The sequence below is a fragment of the Schistocerca serialis genome, chromosome 11, assembly GCF_023864345.2.
Source record: "Schistocerca serialis cubense isolate TAMUIC-IGC-003099 chromosome 11, iqSchSeri2.2, whole genome shotgun sequence".
NCBI lineage: Eukaryota > Metazoa > Arthropoda > Insecta > Orthoptera > Acrididae > Schistocerca > Schistocerca serialis.
The window spans coordinates 42,059,174-42,072,200 of NC_064648.1; the positions used below are offsets into that span (position 1 = coordinate 42,059,174).

Here is a 13,027-nt window from a genome sequence, read left to right on the forward strand (position 1 = left end):
TTCAGAAAATCGCTGTTTACAATTGACCACAGCATTGCACACATCACTGAGTGGAGTAAGTTGGAATACCTACATAGAGTGGTTGCCCTGGTGTCATCTCTCTTCCAGTCACTTTAGTTGTCCTCAGAATGGTTATATGGACCATAAGTAATCAAGGATAATTAGAACTATTCAGATCAGCGAAACCAGTGGCGCACAAGCAGCAGCTGTTGGGTAATTTTATACTCCAATGGATTTTGGATCCTGGCGCAATTCAGTCACGACTCTCGTTTATGACTAAGCATTAGGAGATGGGATGCTAATATGTATTAGTTTGTTTCCATTGTATAATTTTATCATTTTGCGTATTTTGTAACATGGGAGACCACTACATTCCACATAGTTAAGGACCAAACCAATGACATAGGATTTAACAATCAACAATTAAGAACATGAAATAAGATTTAATAAAACAGTGATTGTGTTAATCTTTCAATAACCCTGTAATTTTAACTTTTATACTGCAAACTGCAAAGATTATAGGAAAGGTAATGAATCTTATCAATATTATTGAGCTAAACCTCTCTTTGTATTGAAATACCCAGCTAGCCTTTGCTGATGCACCCCTTTGATGCGGTTTTACAGTCTTTCGTGATCTGCAAGGCTAGACCTTCACAACTGGTAACAACACTTGGTGGCCCCAATGCTGTCACTCCTGGCCACAATTTCCATCACCACCCATAGGCATCACCACTGCAGCAGCCTAGCCACTGCCCAGCTGATGCATCTTGACAGCCCTGATCCTCTCCCAGCTGGCTCAGTACATGGTCGGAACACTTGTTGCCTCTGCACTACCACACCACTTTACCAGTTCACTATCTCAGTTGGCTGCATATATTTCTTCAATAACCAAAATCGGCCGATTCAAACTCTAAATTATTGTACTATTATCTTTAACTTCTTAAATGCTTTTGAGTTTTCTATTCCTGTCCACTTTTTTCACTACATTTTGGGAATTCTTTGTTTCCCCTATTAGAACCTTGCATCCCTTAGCAAGAGCCACCTGTCCAAAGGAGCATTTTCAAACATTAAACTACTACTTTAGTAATTTTGAAATAATTAGCCTGATGCTATGGAGGGGAGTGAAGTGTCCATGGTAGACTGACAGACTGAGTGGGAAACACTTTATGAAATTTTACTGCAGAGCTGTGACTCGGCAGTTACCGCTGTATATGCCTTGTTCACATTCATACCATCCTGACAGTGAGAATGCTAATGGGGTGACACTTCTGAGAAGCACCGCTAGTGAGGAATAGCTTCTAGAAAACCATCCAGCAACCAACTAGACAACTGTTAATGGTCACATGGGGCCATAAAGCATTGCTGGGATCAATTTGGCTCACTCTTGGCAACCAGCTTTCAGTGTCATCAGAGGTGCCCTTCCATCCCATTCCCCAGCACTATGCCCCTCAGTCTGTTAGTGGCCTTAGAGGTAAAGTTCTGATGTAAACACCAGTCAATTGTTTCAAAGCACTCTACATTGTTGTTTTTTTAAACAATATGCTCGATTTCCATGTACTCCTGGATCCACATCCTACAATTGACTTGTACTTGACACTTCTTGTACAACAGTTTATTCTGTCGTCATTAGCTTAGGTTATGATTTTATTAGGTGCAGTTACACTCTTTTAATTTATTGGTATCTACTGTGTTTATGTAGACTCAGTTCTTTGGGTGGTTTTCCACACAACCACTGAATATGTTTATTTTCTGCTTACATCTTGTGTACCAGAGAAACGCTATATGACCCATCTTTAGCTAACACATATAGATATTCAGTACATATTGTGTACCTTTTTTAACATGTTACTACAAATTTTACTGTTTTACTTAGAGATTCACAATGTGTATAGCTGCCACACTTAGAAGTATAATTTCAGATTCAACTGACTATAAGGCTATTGGCCAGACACCCTGGTTTTCTTTCGTTTTATTAAAAATAATATTTAATATGAATGTATGTGGATGTTGCTATTATGAATAATCTATACAGCAATTGTAGCTGTCCTATCATGAGAAAGATGGAATAAAATGTAATCACATCACTACAAAGTGTCATAGCTAAAGTGTAGCAAAACAGAACAGTGCCAATCCCTTAATCACAACTATCTCCAATTCCTACATGTATGATGGGACATACTAAACCACTTTCACCAATAACAAATAGATAGGAAATCAAAAACAAAAACAATCGTTCTGAAATTAAAAATGAAGCATAAATACAGATTTCCAAAAACGTCATTTATTTACACAAAGTAAGAAAAATATCCACAATGGAAACATATTTGAATATAACACAAGAAATATTTAGTACAGACGTTCTGAGCTCTCCCAAGTGTTGTTATTGTGTATAAAAGTATATGGAATCGAATTGTAATATCTAATGTTCGTTTACCTATTTCACTTTTAGAGAAATTACACAGTATTAAACACAGAACAAATAATTAAGAAGTTTGGTGCATAACACTTATCTCCATTATCTCTGAATCATGTACAAAGCTTTCTGAAACAAAAAAAATTCACAGAAAATATAGCAATTGTGCACTGGTGTAAAGGCAACCAGGCACAATGAATTTGTTAGATTACACATTTTCGCATCTGACCCATTGATATGAAGATGAACTGATGAACAAAAATGCCACGAACACTGCCCATCAGGAAACTGAATGCCACATGTTGTACACACATGATGTAATAAGCAGATTACAGGTATATAAGCAGACCAGAGATTAACAAGAAATTGTTCCACCAATTAGATGGGTTGCAAGCATATGAATCCAATGCTGTAAGTGACTTTAGCAAAGGGCAAATTACAATGGCATTGCAGTTGGGAACTAGCACCTCAAAAGTGGTGAAGCTGGTTGGCTGGATCTATGCTACTTTTGTGAACATCTGTGGAAAGTGGCTGAAAGATGATACATCCATAACCTTATGAAAAGGTGTAATACATCTATACTTCATCACCAATCACAGCGGCCAGACGCTTGCCTGCTCTGTAAAGCTGGACATGCGGTAATATGTGGCATATCTAATGACAGAAAACAATAATGCAGCAGCCATACATGTTTTTGAATACACAATTCAATGTACGTTTTCGAACATGGGGCTCCACAACATATGGTCACTGTATGTTTCCATACCGATACACCAAAACGTTCAATTGCAACTGCAGTGGGCAAGGGATCATTGATGCTGGAATGAAGGTCAATGCAAATGTCAACTGTCAGGATGGGTGACATTTCCTATTACGCTAGGTCAGTTGTCACATCCAGATATGCTATCATTTAGGTGAATGGCACCAGATGGAGGGCCAATTACGCTATGCGACAGTCACTTGGGCTCCTTTGGGACATCTGGTAGTAATCGAAAGCATCATGGCAGTTGCAGACTATTTGACCTATATTGCAACTGATAGATTTGTTCATTCCTGATGTGCTCTCCCATGGTGAAGGCATCTTTCAGCAGGGTAACTGTCCATGTCACATGTGCATAACGACTCCACAGTGGTCTGAGTAGCATGGTAACTAACACTGACGTTTGGACCACTCCATTTAGCTGATCTGAACGTGTGGAATACAACTGGTGCAACATACATCCGTAAATGTGTAAAAGACATGTCAAATCCATATCATGGAGAATTGTCATTGTATTGTGTTCCACAGGTGGACAAACATGCTATTAAGCAAGATGCTATATCTTTTGCTACGTTTACTAATGCAGGATTATTACTAACAGAACATAAATATACACACTATTAACCCATTAATGCCGTGCATTGCCATGTGGCAACGATTGTAACACTTTTTAAAATCGTTGATTCCACGACATCAATGAAGCGAGAGTATTGGCAGCACTGGATCCCGTTCCACAAGACTGTAAAGATAACTACAATGCAACAGTTTTAACAATACATTTAAATTCTGCGGCGTAAGCAGTGTTGGAAGTCGTTGTTTGCTGAATGACGAAGAAAAATGGAGTATAAGTTCGAGTAAGTAAGTTTTACACAGTAACTTACGATATATAATTTGGTTTTTTAGTATGGTTTTGCTTTAAATACTCAAATATATATTCTTTGGAGGTTACTGCTTGCTGTGAAATAAATTACGCTCATTTAGTCCGTTTGAACGTCGGTGTTGCCATATGGCAACGCTGGATGTTTGTACTCAGTAAAAGGACGAATTTTCTCTATTTTTTTTCTCGCTTGCTGAGGCGCTGGAGATTCTTTATAATGACGATATTGAAGGTGATGTGTTTGTTGAGCCCCCAGATCCGAATGTAGACACAGATGAAGATTCAGGAGATGAACATGTTGGTGGATAAGTATGCCTATCACTGGTCCGTAATTGTTTGTATACTGATGCCGACTTTATTATTATTTGTATGTCATTTATTATTTTTACAGATTATTAGACAACCTGTCCTCTCATCAACTACGAGCTAATGCTGAAATAAGGATGCCAAATAACGAAATGATTGGTGTTGATTATGAGCACTGTAATCCGCCAGCACCATCAATGTGTACTGCACAAGATCCAATTGTACCTGAAACAGCTACACAACGTCCAAATATACCAGAGCCATCTGTATCTGAGGTAAGATCTACCTTATTATAGGACAATATCGTGAACTGGGTTTCTGGAAAAGATAAGTGTGGTAGGCAGTGGGAGAAAGGAGCTGACTTTGACAGTCAAATTACCTCTACATTTCCAAAACCTGACTACTCAAGGTATGAAAACATGTCGATCATTGACATATTTGAATTTTCATTGGCCAGGAATTTATTGAGCATTTAGTGAAAGAAACAAAGCTTTATGCACTATTTCTCAATTGTCAGGGCCCAAAAATTACAGCAGACGAAATATGGTGCTTCATCTCCATTTTGTATATTAGTATATCAGTTACCTTGTATATTAGTTACCTTCTAAAAGAAATTATTGGGACTCGAAAAATGACATGAAAAACTTGGCTGTGTTACAGTCTATGAGGAGAGACAGATTTCTACAAATATGCAGATTTCTGCACTGTGCAGATAACACTAAGATCGATGAAAATGACAAGGCATGGAAAATTCGTCCAGTTATGGAGGCGTTGAAGAATTGCTGCATTGAGAATTTTGTACCTGAAGAACACCTGTCATATGACGAATGTATGGTGAAGTACTACGGCCACCATGGATGCAAACAGTTCATTCGTGGTAAGCCAATTAGATTCGGCTATAAAATATGGAGCCTAAATACTAAAGATGGATTTGTGGTGAATTATGAACTGTATCAGGGAAAAGGTCCTAAGAGTAAAGCAGTCTATGAGCAGTTGTTTGGCAAGTCTGCATCTCTATTTTCATTTCCCAAGTACTGTGGATACTCTGCCATCGGTACCATCAGAGAAAACAGACTTCTAAGAAATGTGTACTGGGAAACAAAAAACTATTTTCCAAGAAATATTGGGGGTATTTTGAGACAGCAATAGAGAAGAGTGATGGATTATTGTATGTGCAGTGGCTGGACAACTCAGTTGTCACAATGATCTCTTCTTCATGTGGTGCACAAGAAGTCGGCCAAGTCAAGAGATTCTCACAACTAAAAAAGCGAAATATAATGAATCCCAGACCAAAACTGGTAGCCAAATATAATACATATATGGGAGGTACTGATCAGATGGATCAGAATCTAGCATGCTATCGCATTGCAATAAGAAGCAAGAAATGGTACTGGTGTCTCTTTACATGGATGTTAGATGTCGCCATACAAAACAGTTGGATTTTGTATAATAAAGCAAGAAACCAAACCATTTCTCAGCTTCATTTCAAGAGAGATGTAGTAACAGTGTACTTGCAAAGACACCAAGCTTTACCAAAAGGAGCCGGGAGACCATCTGCATCAAGGGCATATTCCGACAGCTGCGTATCAGATTCAATTAGGTTTGATACGACTGACCACCTCGTCCAGCACACAGAAGCAAAGAAGAAGAAAAGGTGTGCACACAAGGTCTGTAAATCTATTGTGAGAACAATGTGTTCAAAGTGTATTGACTGTTTTATTCCATTTCATGTAAAATAATGCTGAGTTCAGAGTTGGATTATTAATTGTACTGTGTTATAAAGTATCAGTTGTATGATGAAGACTGAATAATAAATTTGCACAAAACTTGTATATGTAATACGAAATTTCAATAACCTACTCATTTTAGTTGAAGTTGTAATTCATATAAAATTAGGCAGTGAAAGTGCCTAGCGGCAACATCAAATATCTCGCTAATGGTGGTAATGAATTTCGTCAAAACAACTCTGTTGTGTAATTTATGCCTTTTACATACATAATAATGCAATTAAAAAACTCACGAAAATATTAATTCCAGCGCTAATGGGTTGATGACATATATAGCAAATCTTTTGAGGAAAAATACCTGAGTAAAATAATTGCCATAATCATGATTCTCCAGTGTTCCTCAGTGAAGGAAGTGCCATGAATATACTATTGCTGTAACTTTCTCAAATGCAGAGTTACAAGTACTACATAATGACTATGTTTGGACTACTAAGCAGCAGGTCATCACATTTCCTAGGCCTTATACTGAATATTGCGTGGTAATTACAGCTATTGAGAAAGGTAAGGATTTATCACAATTCACAATCTTCTTGGTCTCAAGATCGATAGGAAAAAGCAGCAGTGTTAATGACAAAAACACATTTCATTCATGTGTCTGGAGTATTCAGTAATACAATTTCTTGACATCTCAAGCCAAAGATAGGGATTTTTATGTCACATTATCTGTTACCACAATATACTATACATTATTGCACTTTTTTCACAATTCTACCACAGTTTAATTTTATTTCACAGGTATTACAATTTATTGTCCCTCTACTACATTCATTATTTTATAGGCCTTGAGGGCACCAACAAGGAAAATCTATTTGCATGAACTAACAATTACTTGTAGCTACTTTCTGATGTGAAGTAATGCATATGTCCTAAAAGTCCCCAACTGAGTGAAACGTTTGTCACAGATATCACATTTGTGAGGTCCCCTTCCCATATGGACTACTGCATGTATCTTGAGATCACCTGATCTAGCAAATGATTTGCCACAAATATCACATTTGTGAGGCTTTTTGTAGGTATGTATGAATGACTGTTTCTTGAGATCGCCTGACTCAGCAAAAGATTTCCCACAAATCTCACATTTGTGAAGTTCCTTTCCAGTGTGAATTAGTCCAAGCCTCTTGAGAGTGCCTGACCTAGCAAAGGATTTCCCACAAATCACACATTTGTGAGGTTTCTTTCCAGTGTGAATTAGTGTCATGTGTTGAGATAGTTTGACGTAGCAACAAATTACCCACAAATCTCACTGTTGTGAGGTTTCTTTCCAGTGTGAATTAATACATGCCTCTTGAGAGTCCCTGACCTAGCAAAAGATTTCCCACATTTCACACATTCGTGAGGTTTCCTTCCAGTGTGAGTTAATATGTGTGTCTTCAGATCGCCTGACCTAGCAAAAGATTTCCTACAAATCTGACATTTGTGAGGTTTCTTTCCAGTGTGAATTAATACATGAGTCTTGAGATAACCTGATGTAGCAAAAGATTTTCCACAAATCTCACATTTGTGAGGTTTCTTTCCAGTGTGAATTAACGAGTGAGTCATAAGAGTACTTGACTGGCCAAACGATTTGTCACAAATCACACATTTGTGAGGTCTCTTTCCAGTGTGAATTAAATCATGAGTCTTGAGATAACCTGATGTAGCAAAACATTTTCCACAAATCTCACATTTGTGAGGTTTCTTTCCAGTGTGAATTAATACGTGAGTCTTGAGATAACCTGATGTAGTAAAACATTTTCCACAAATCTCACATTTGTGAGGTTTCTTTCCAGCGTGAATTAATACATGAGTCTTGAGACAACCTAATGTAGCAAAACATTTTCCACAAATCTCACATTTGTAAGGTTTCTTTCCAGTGTGAATTAATACATGAGTCTTGAGACAATCTGATCTAGCAAAACATTTTCCACAAATCTCACATTTGTGAGGTTTATTTCCAGTGTGAATTAACAAATGCTTCTTGAGATCGCCTAACATAGTAAAAGATTTCCCACAAATCTCACATTTGTGAGATTTCTTTTCAGTGTGAATTAATGCTTGTGTCTTCAGATCACCTGACCTAGCAAACCATTTGCCACAAATACCACATTTGTCGGTTCTGTTTGCAATATGTAGATCAGCCTGGGCACTGACATTAACAGCTGTACATAAAATTCCATAACCACTTGTTTTCTCTACATCATTTGTCATGTGTGTGTTACACATGTCATTAGAGGCCTTCTTTGAAGTTTTACAAGTTTCCTTATATGAAGACTGTTCAACGTGTTCTGTTACAGAAACTTCTGGCTCACTATCCAAGAAGATAATGCTTTGATGCTCATCATTATAGCCATATTTTTCATGGTGGCCAGCAGTTAAGACATGATAATTCTCTCTCATTCTCAAATGTTTTTTCAAACCAACCTTACTGTGAAATACCTCACCACACCACTTACAAACATACAAAGGTGGTTGTGTGCCATCAATGTGCATAAACACATGCATTATGAGTCTGTATTTTGAAGGAAAGTTCTGTTGGCAGAAATCACAGCTATACAGATGTAATTCCTTTTCCCTCTTACTACAGTCATGTTGGGTGGCAACTGAGCATTCCTTATCAATAATCACATTTTCTGTACCAAACTCATGTGTTGACTTCTCCATGTCTATCACCGACTCATCCTGGACCAGTCCCTGGTGACAAATTTCTTCACATGATATGCCACAGCTCCCACCAGTACTCTGAATCAATCTGAAGAGTGAGGACAAGAATGTTAAATGTTGATATATATATACAACAAAGAAACAATATTTGAGTGTCCATAAATCCAGTACTATAGGCCACAAGTCATAAAAATGCATAAGAAATTGCACATTAAGTAACTGTTAATGATTTAAAATTACAATATTCCACCAGAAGAAAAGAACAGATGAGGTAAAAGTGGTTTAAAACAAAATTAACCACAGGAAATTCAATAATGATGAATCTGAGACACTGCTGGTTTCATTTGAAATTTTTAGGTGAGAGTTATAATAATTCACTTTCATGTGTTACAATCTTTTCAAAATACAGTGCTACAAGTAAACAGTTTACACCAATTTATTAAATGTATCAAAAAAACTACCAGTTACATATTTCAATTCAAAATTCTTACGTTCAAGGTATTTAAGATTTAATTAGAGAAATAATTTTAAATGTTCTTCTTCCATGATCTTAGCTCTGTAAGTGCCTTTTTTTGTTTTGCAAACACTTTCAGCTTTGGAAATGATAAATTTATTTCACTTAGTTAACAGATTTTTTTTTTGTATGATTCCCAATGAGTCAAGAACTAGTGCAAGCTTCAACATTTTATTAAGTATCTAGAATGGATGTTAATCAGGTGGATAATGATGGTTCATGAACAAGAATGAATGTCACATCAATCAAGGGAAAAAATTGCATACTGATGAATGAATGTGAATGACACACTTGCAGATGGTTTTAATCTAAGACACTGTTTTTGGCACTGCAATTTGTATGAAGCCTTGTACAAATGGAAATGGAAATACTGTCTGAAAAGATGGAAATAGTTGTAAATTTTCCAGTATATTTGCAGTGAGCCTTATTGAAAATTTTTACATCTTCCTAACATCTGGTTATCTGGCATTGCAGAACACCATTGAGTGAAGGGCACACATATATATGGCCACCTCATCACATCACCCATTAGACACTGCTAGCTGACACCACATATTGTGTGGCAGTGGTGACAGCTGATGCATGAGCTACCCCTGTAGTATCTGGGTCGCATTATTCCACCTGAAGTTAAACCCTTTCCCACAGAACAGAACTGTGATGCCTTTCAGGTCACCAGTATGTGCATCATGTTGGACATGAAAGAGCACGAACTACTGAAGGTGTGCTTACTCCAGTGTTATCTTTTGTTCTGCAACTTTTGACTTTTTTGCGTTTTGTTGGGGATATAGTTTTGTGTGGCATGGTATCTGGTAAATTTCGAGTGTTTTTAAACTCTTAATTAAGATCACACGATTTTTTTTAACATAACTGGTATCATGGTGTGTGTTAGATTCTAGAAATTGACAACTGTATCACTAGATATTTTAACTTTTTTTAAACTCAATTAGTTACGACATGTATTTTCATACATATGGAAGTAAAGTAACTGAACATTAATAATTAAGAAAGAAATCATAAAATATGCAAGTAAGGTTTCAAACAAATAGCTTTCTTTTTCTCAAAGTACTAGATATAATACGTACAATTAAAATTTTATGCTATTGCCAGTGAACCATAAACACACCAGGATAAGAAAGAGAATTTGTGGAAAAGTTCAACAATAAATAAATTTTGACGTTAATTATTTATCAATTGTTTTAGACACCTCCATGTAACCATTGTGTAGGTACTGGGTACTTGTGTCATATCCTTAATATTTACTGCACAACATTTTTTGTGGCAGGCACATTCATAAACTGTTCATGCAGTGATATCAACACACATACTACAGTCTGGACAGTAACAGTGCTGATGGCTCACACCTCATTTGTTAGAAATTTTGGCACTCTACTTTATTCCTTCCTTTGTTCTCTTGATTCTCAAACCAAAGAGCTGTCATCACGAACAAAAACCGTTTCTTACATTCTATATATCCATATAGGGACCCTCTATCCAACAACTAGTCGGGTCGGGGAATTAATGGGACTTCACCTTTACTCGGTCTTTCGCCCGAGGCTGGTTGTGACATGCCAATGCGTATATAGTTTAGTATTACAATGGGGTCACGACTCCCAAAGCCCCCCCCCCCCCCCCACCCACGCCATTTTATATACCCCAACTGTCTGCGTCCAGTGTAATTCATGGGAAAGTGTGTATGTCTGCGAGCTGTGTAACTGAGGTGAAACGTTGGGATCAGCCTGGTATTCACCTATCAGGATGAGGAAAACCGTCTAAAAACCACTTCCAGGCTGGCTGGCACACCGGCCCTTCATCGTTAATCTGCTGTGCGGATTCGATCCAGGGTCGCTGTGCCTACCCGAATCCAGGAAGCAGTACATTAGTGCTCTTGGCTACCCTGGTGGGTCGTTTGTTACATTGCCATGAAAATATAACATCTGGTTCCATCTACCAAGGAAATATTGTCAATGCATTTGATGCCAGGGTTGGAGACTGCTGTTAATACAAGCAACCCTATTAAAGCTTTTATCTCAGAAACGTCGATATTGTGCAAAGAAGGTATGTTGATTTGAACATTTTTATATTATCAAGATTGTTTCAACACTGTTGAATCCCATCTAAAATTCCTCAAGGTAAAAGTACACCTGATTAGTTGTTCAGTGTCTCGATTTCTACCCATCGCATTACCACTGCGTAACAGGGCAGGAATCTGCAAAGCAATGTTATATTGTATAGCACAAACATTGCTTGGGGTGTGCATTTCTCCATTTGAAAGCGTTTCCCCTCCCATAGAAGAAGTAATCATGGTGATATGACTATGTCCTCTGCTATCACCACCACCACCACCACCACCACCACCACCACCACCAAGGCCCTATTGTGAATTTGTATCACCAAGTTTACAGTCTATTTTTTTACGCAGTCCATTGTAGCCAATGTCACAAATGATGATGATGATGATGATGATGATGATGATGATGAGGAGGAGGAGGAGGAGGAGGAGGAGGAGGAGGAGGAGGAGGAGGACAACACAAACACCCAGTCACCAGGCAGAGAAAGTCCCTAACCTGGCCACGAATCGAACAAGGGACCCCATGATCCAGAAGCAGCAATGCTAGCTACTAGACCATGAGCTGCAGACAGAACTCATGGAGAATAACAAGTCTATTCAGGCAGGTTTTAATGATGAGAGACGTGGCACACACTTCATATTGTAAAAGACACTAACAAAAGACACAATAACTATAAACTGTAATAACAACAATAAACACAAACTGTTGATAAAAACCTCTGCAGAGTAGCAATCATAGAACGAGTGTGGTATCTCTGCAAGACGTCATAGCAACTTTATTATGAATTTATTTAGGGGAAAATTGAACAGCATCCTGTTTTCATAACAAGAAGTCGATCCGAGGTGTTTTAAGTGATTATAATTAAACTGATGTTTGGGTGCTGCAGTGTGTGCTCTATACTTTGTAGGATGCTGTAACATTGTAATGCAGGAAAAGAGGAGAAACGACCAGAGCGATGATAATGGTGGTTCTGGTACATTTATTAGGATATGATCAGAAGTTACGTGTTCAAAATGGTCTACTGACTCTGCAACATGACATGACATGGTTAACAGTTGCCTACAGCATATCCTGTGTAATCAGATTGATTGTCATCATATGACATCTTTCTAATCAGGAATATCTGGATACATCCCCAATAAATCTTTCACATATCCCAACATGCACATGTTGCATGAACTTAGATCGGGGGATCTCTAATGCCACATATCTTTAAACTGCCTAGATATAATGAGGGTGATACCGAAGATTTCATGAAACCAATAGTTAACTCGACAACTGACATATCATGCTACCCCATCTCACATCAAAATAATGGTGCAGACACTTGTGGTCTTGAAATGCTTGAATCACGTTACATAACAAGTTCCTTATAAAGCTCAGATGTCACTGTACACCTAAGAGGTGCTTGACATGTCACCTACAAGGAACAGTGACTCAGAATGAAGTGGCTTGTGAAACCACAGCACACTGTCGCATAAGCTGAGTGCAGTACCTGCACAAGATTTGGGAGGACAACCCCATATGTGACAGTTCTGTGCATTCATAGCCCATGCACAGTAAAATATGCCTTATACTTCCAAAGAATACTCCCCAGCCAAAAGTCACACTTTTCCATGCATGCCAAAAATAAAGGCAAAGTCACAGCGTTGTGGCCTATC

At 37.9% G+C, this 13,027-nt stretch overlaps 1 protein-coding gene across 6 annotated transcripts in view; it reads right to left on the reverse strand.

The window, feature by feature from the left end:
- Positions 1 to 6,778: 6,778 nt before the first annotated feature.
- Positions 6,779 to 13,027, reverse strand: part of LOC126427281 (zinc finger protein 492-like) — a 133,598-nt gene continuing 127,349 nt past the window's right edge. For 5 of the 6 annotated variants that reach the window (XM_050089552.1, XM_050089551.1, XM_050089553.1 and 2 more), the window contains one exon: positions 6,779 to 8,871. In XM_050089552.1, coding sequence (XP_049945509.1) covers positions 7,371 to 8,871 — 1,501 coding nt within the window. In that variant the 3' untranslated portion in view covers positions 6,779 to 7,370. The remainder of the gene's footprint in view (positions 8,872 to 13,027) is intronic. The other variant, XM_050089557.1, reaches the window with a different exon arrangement.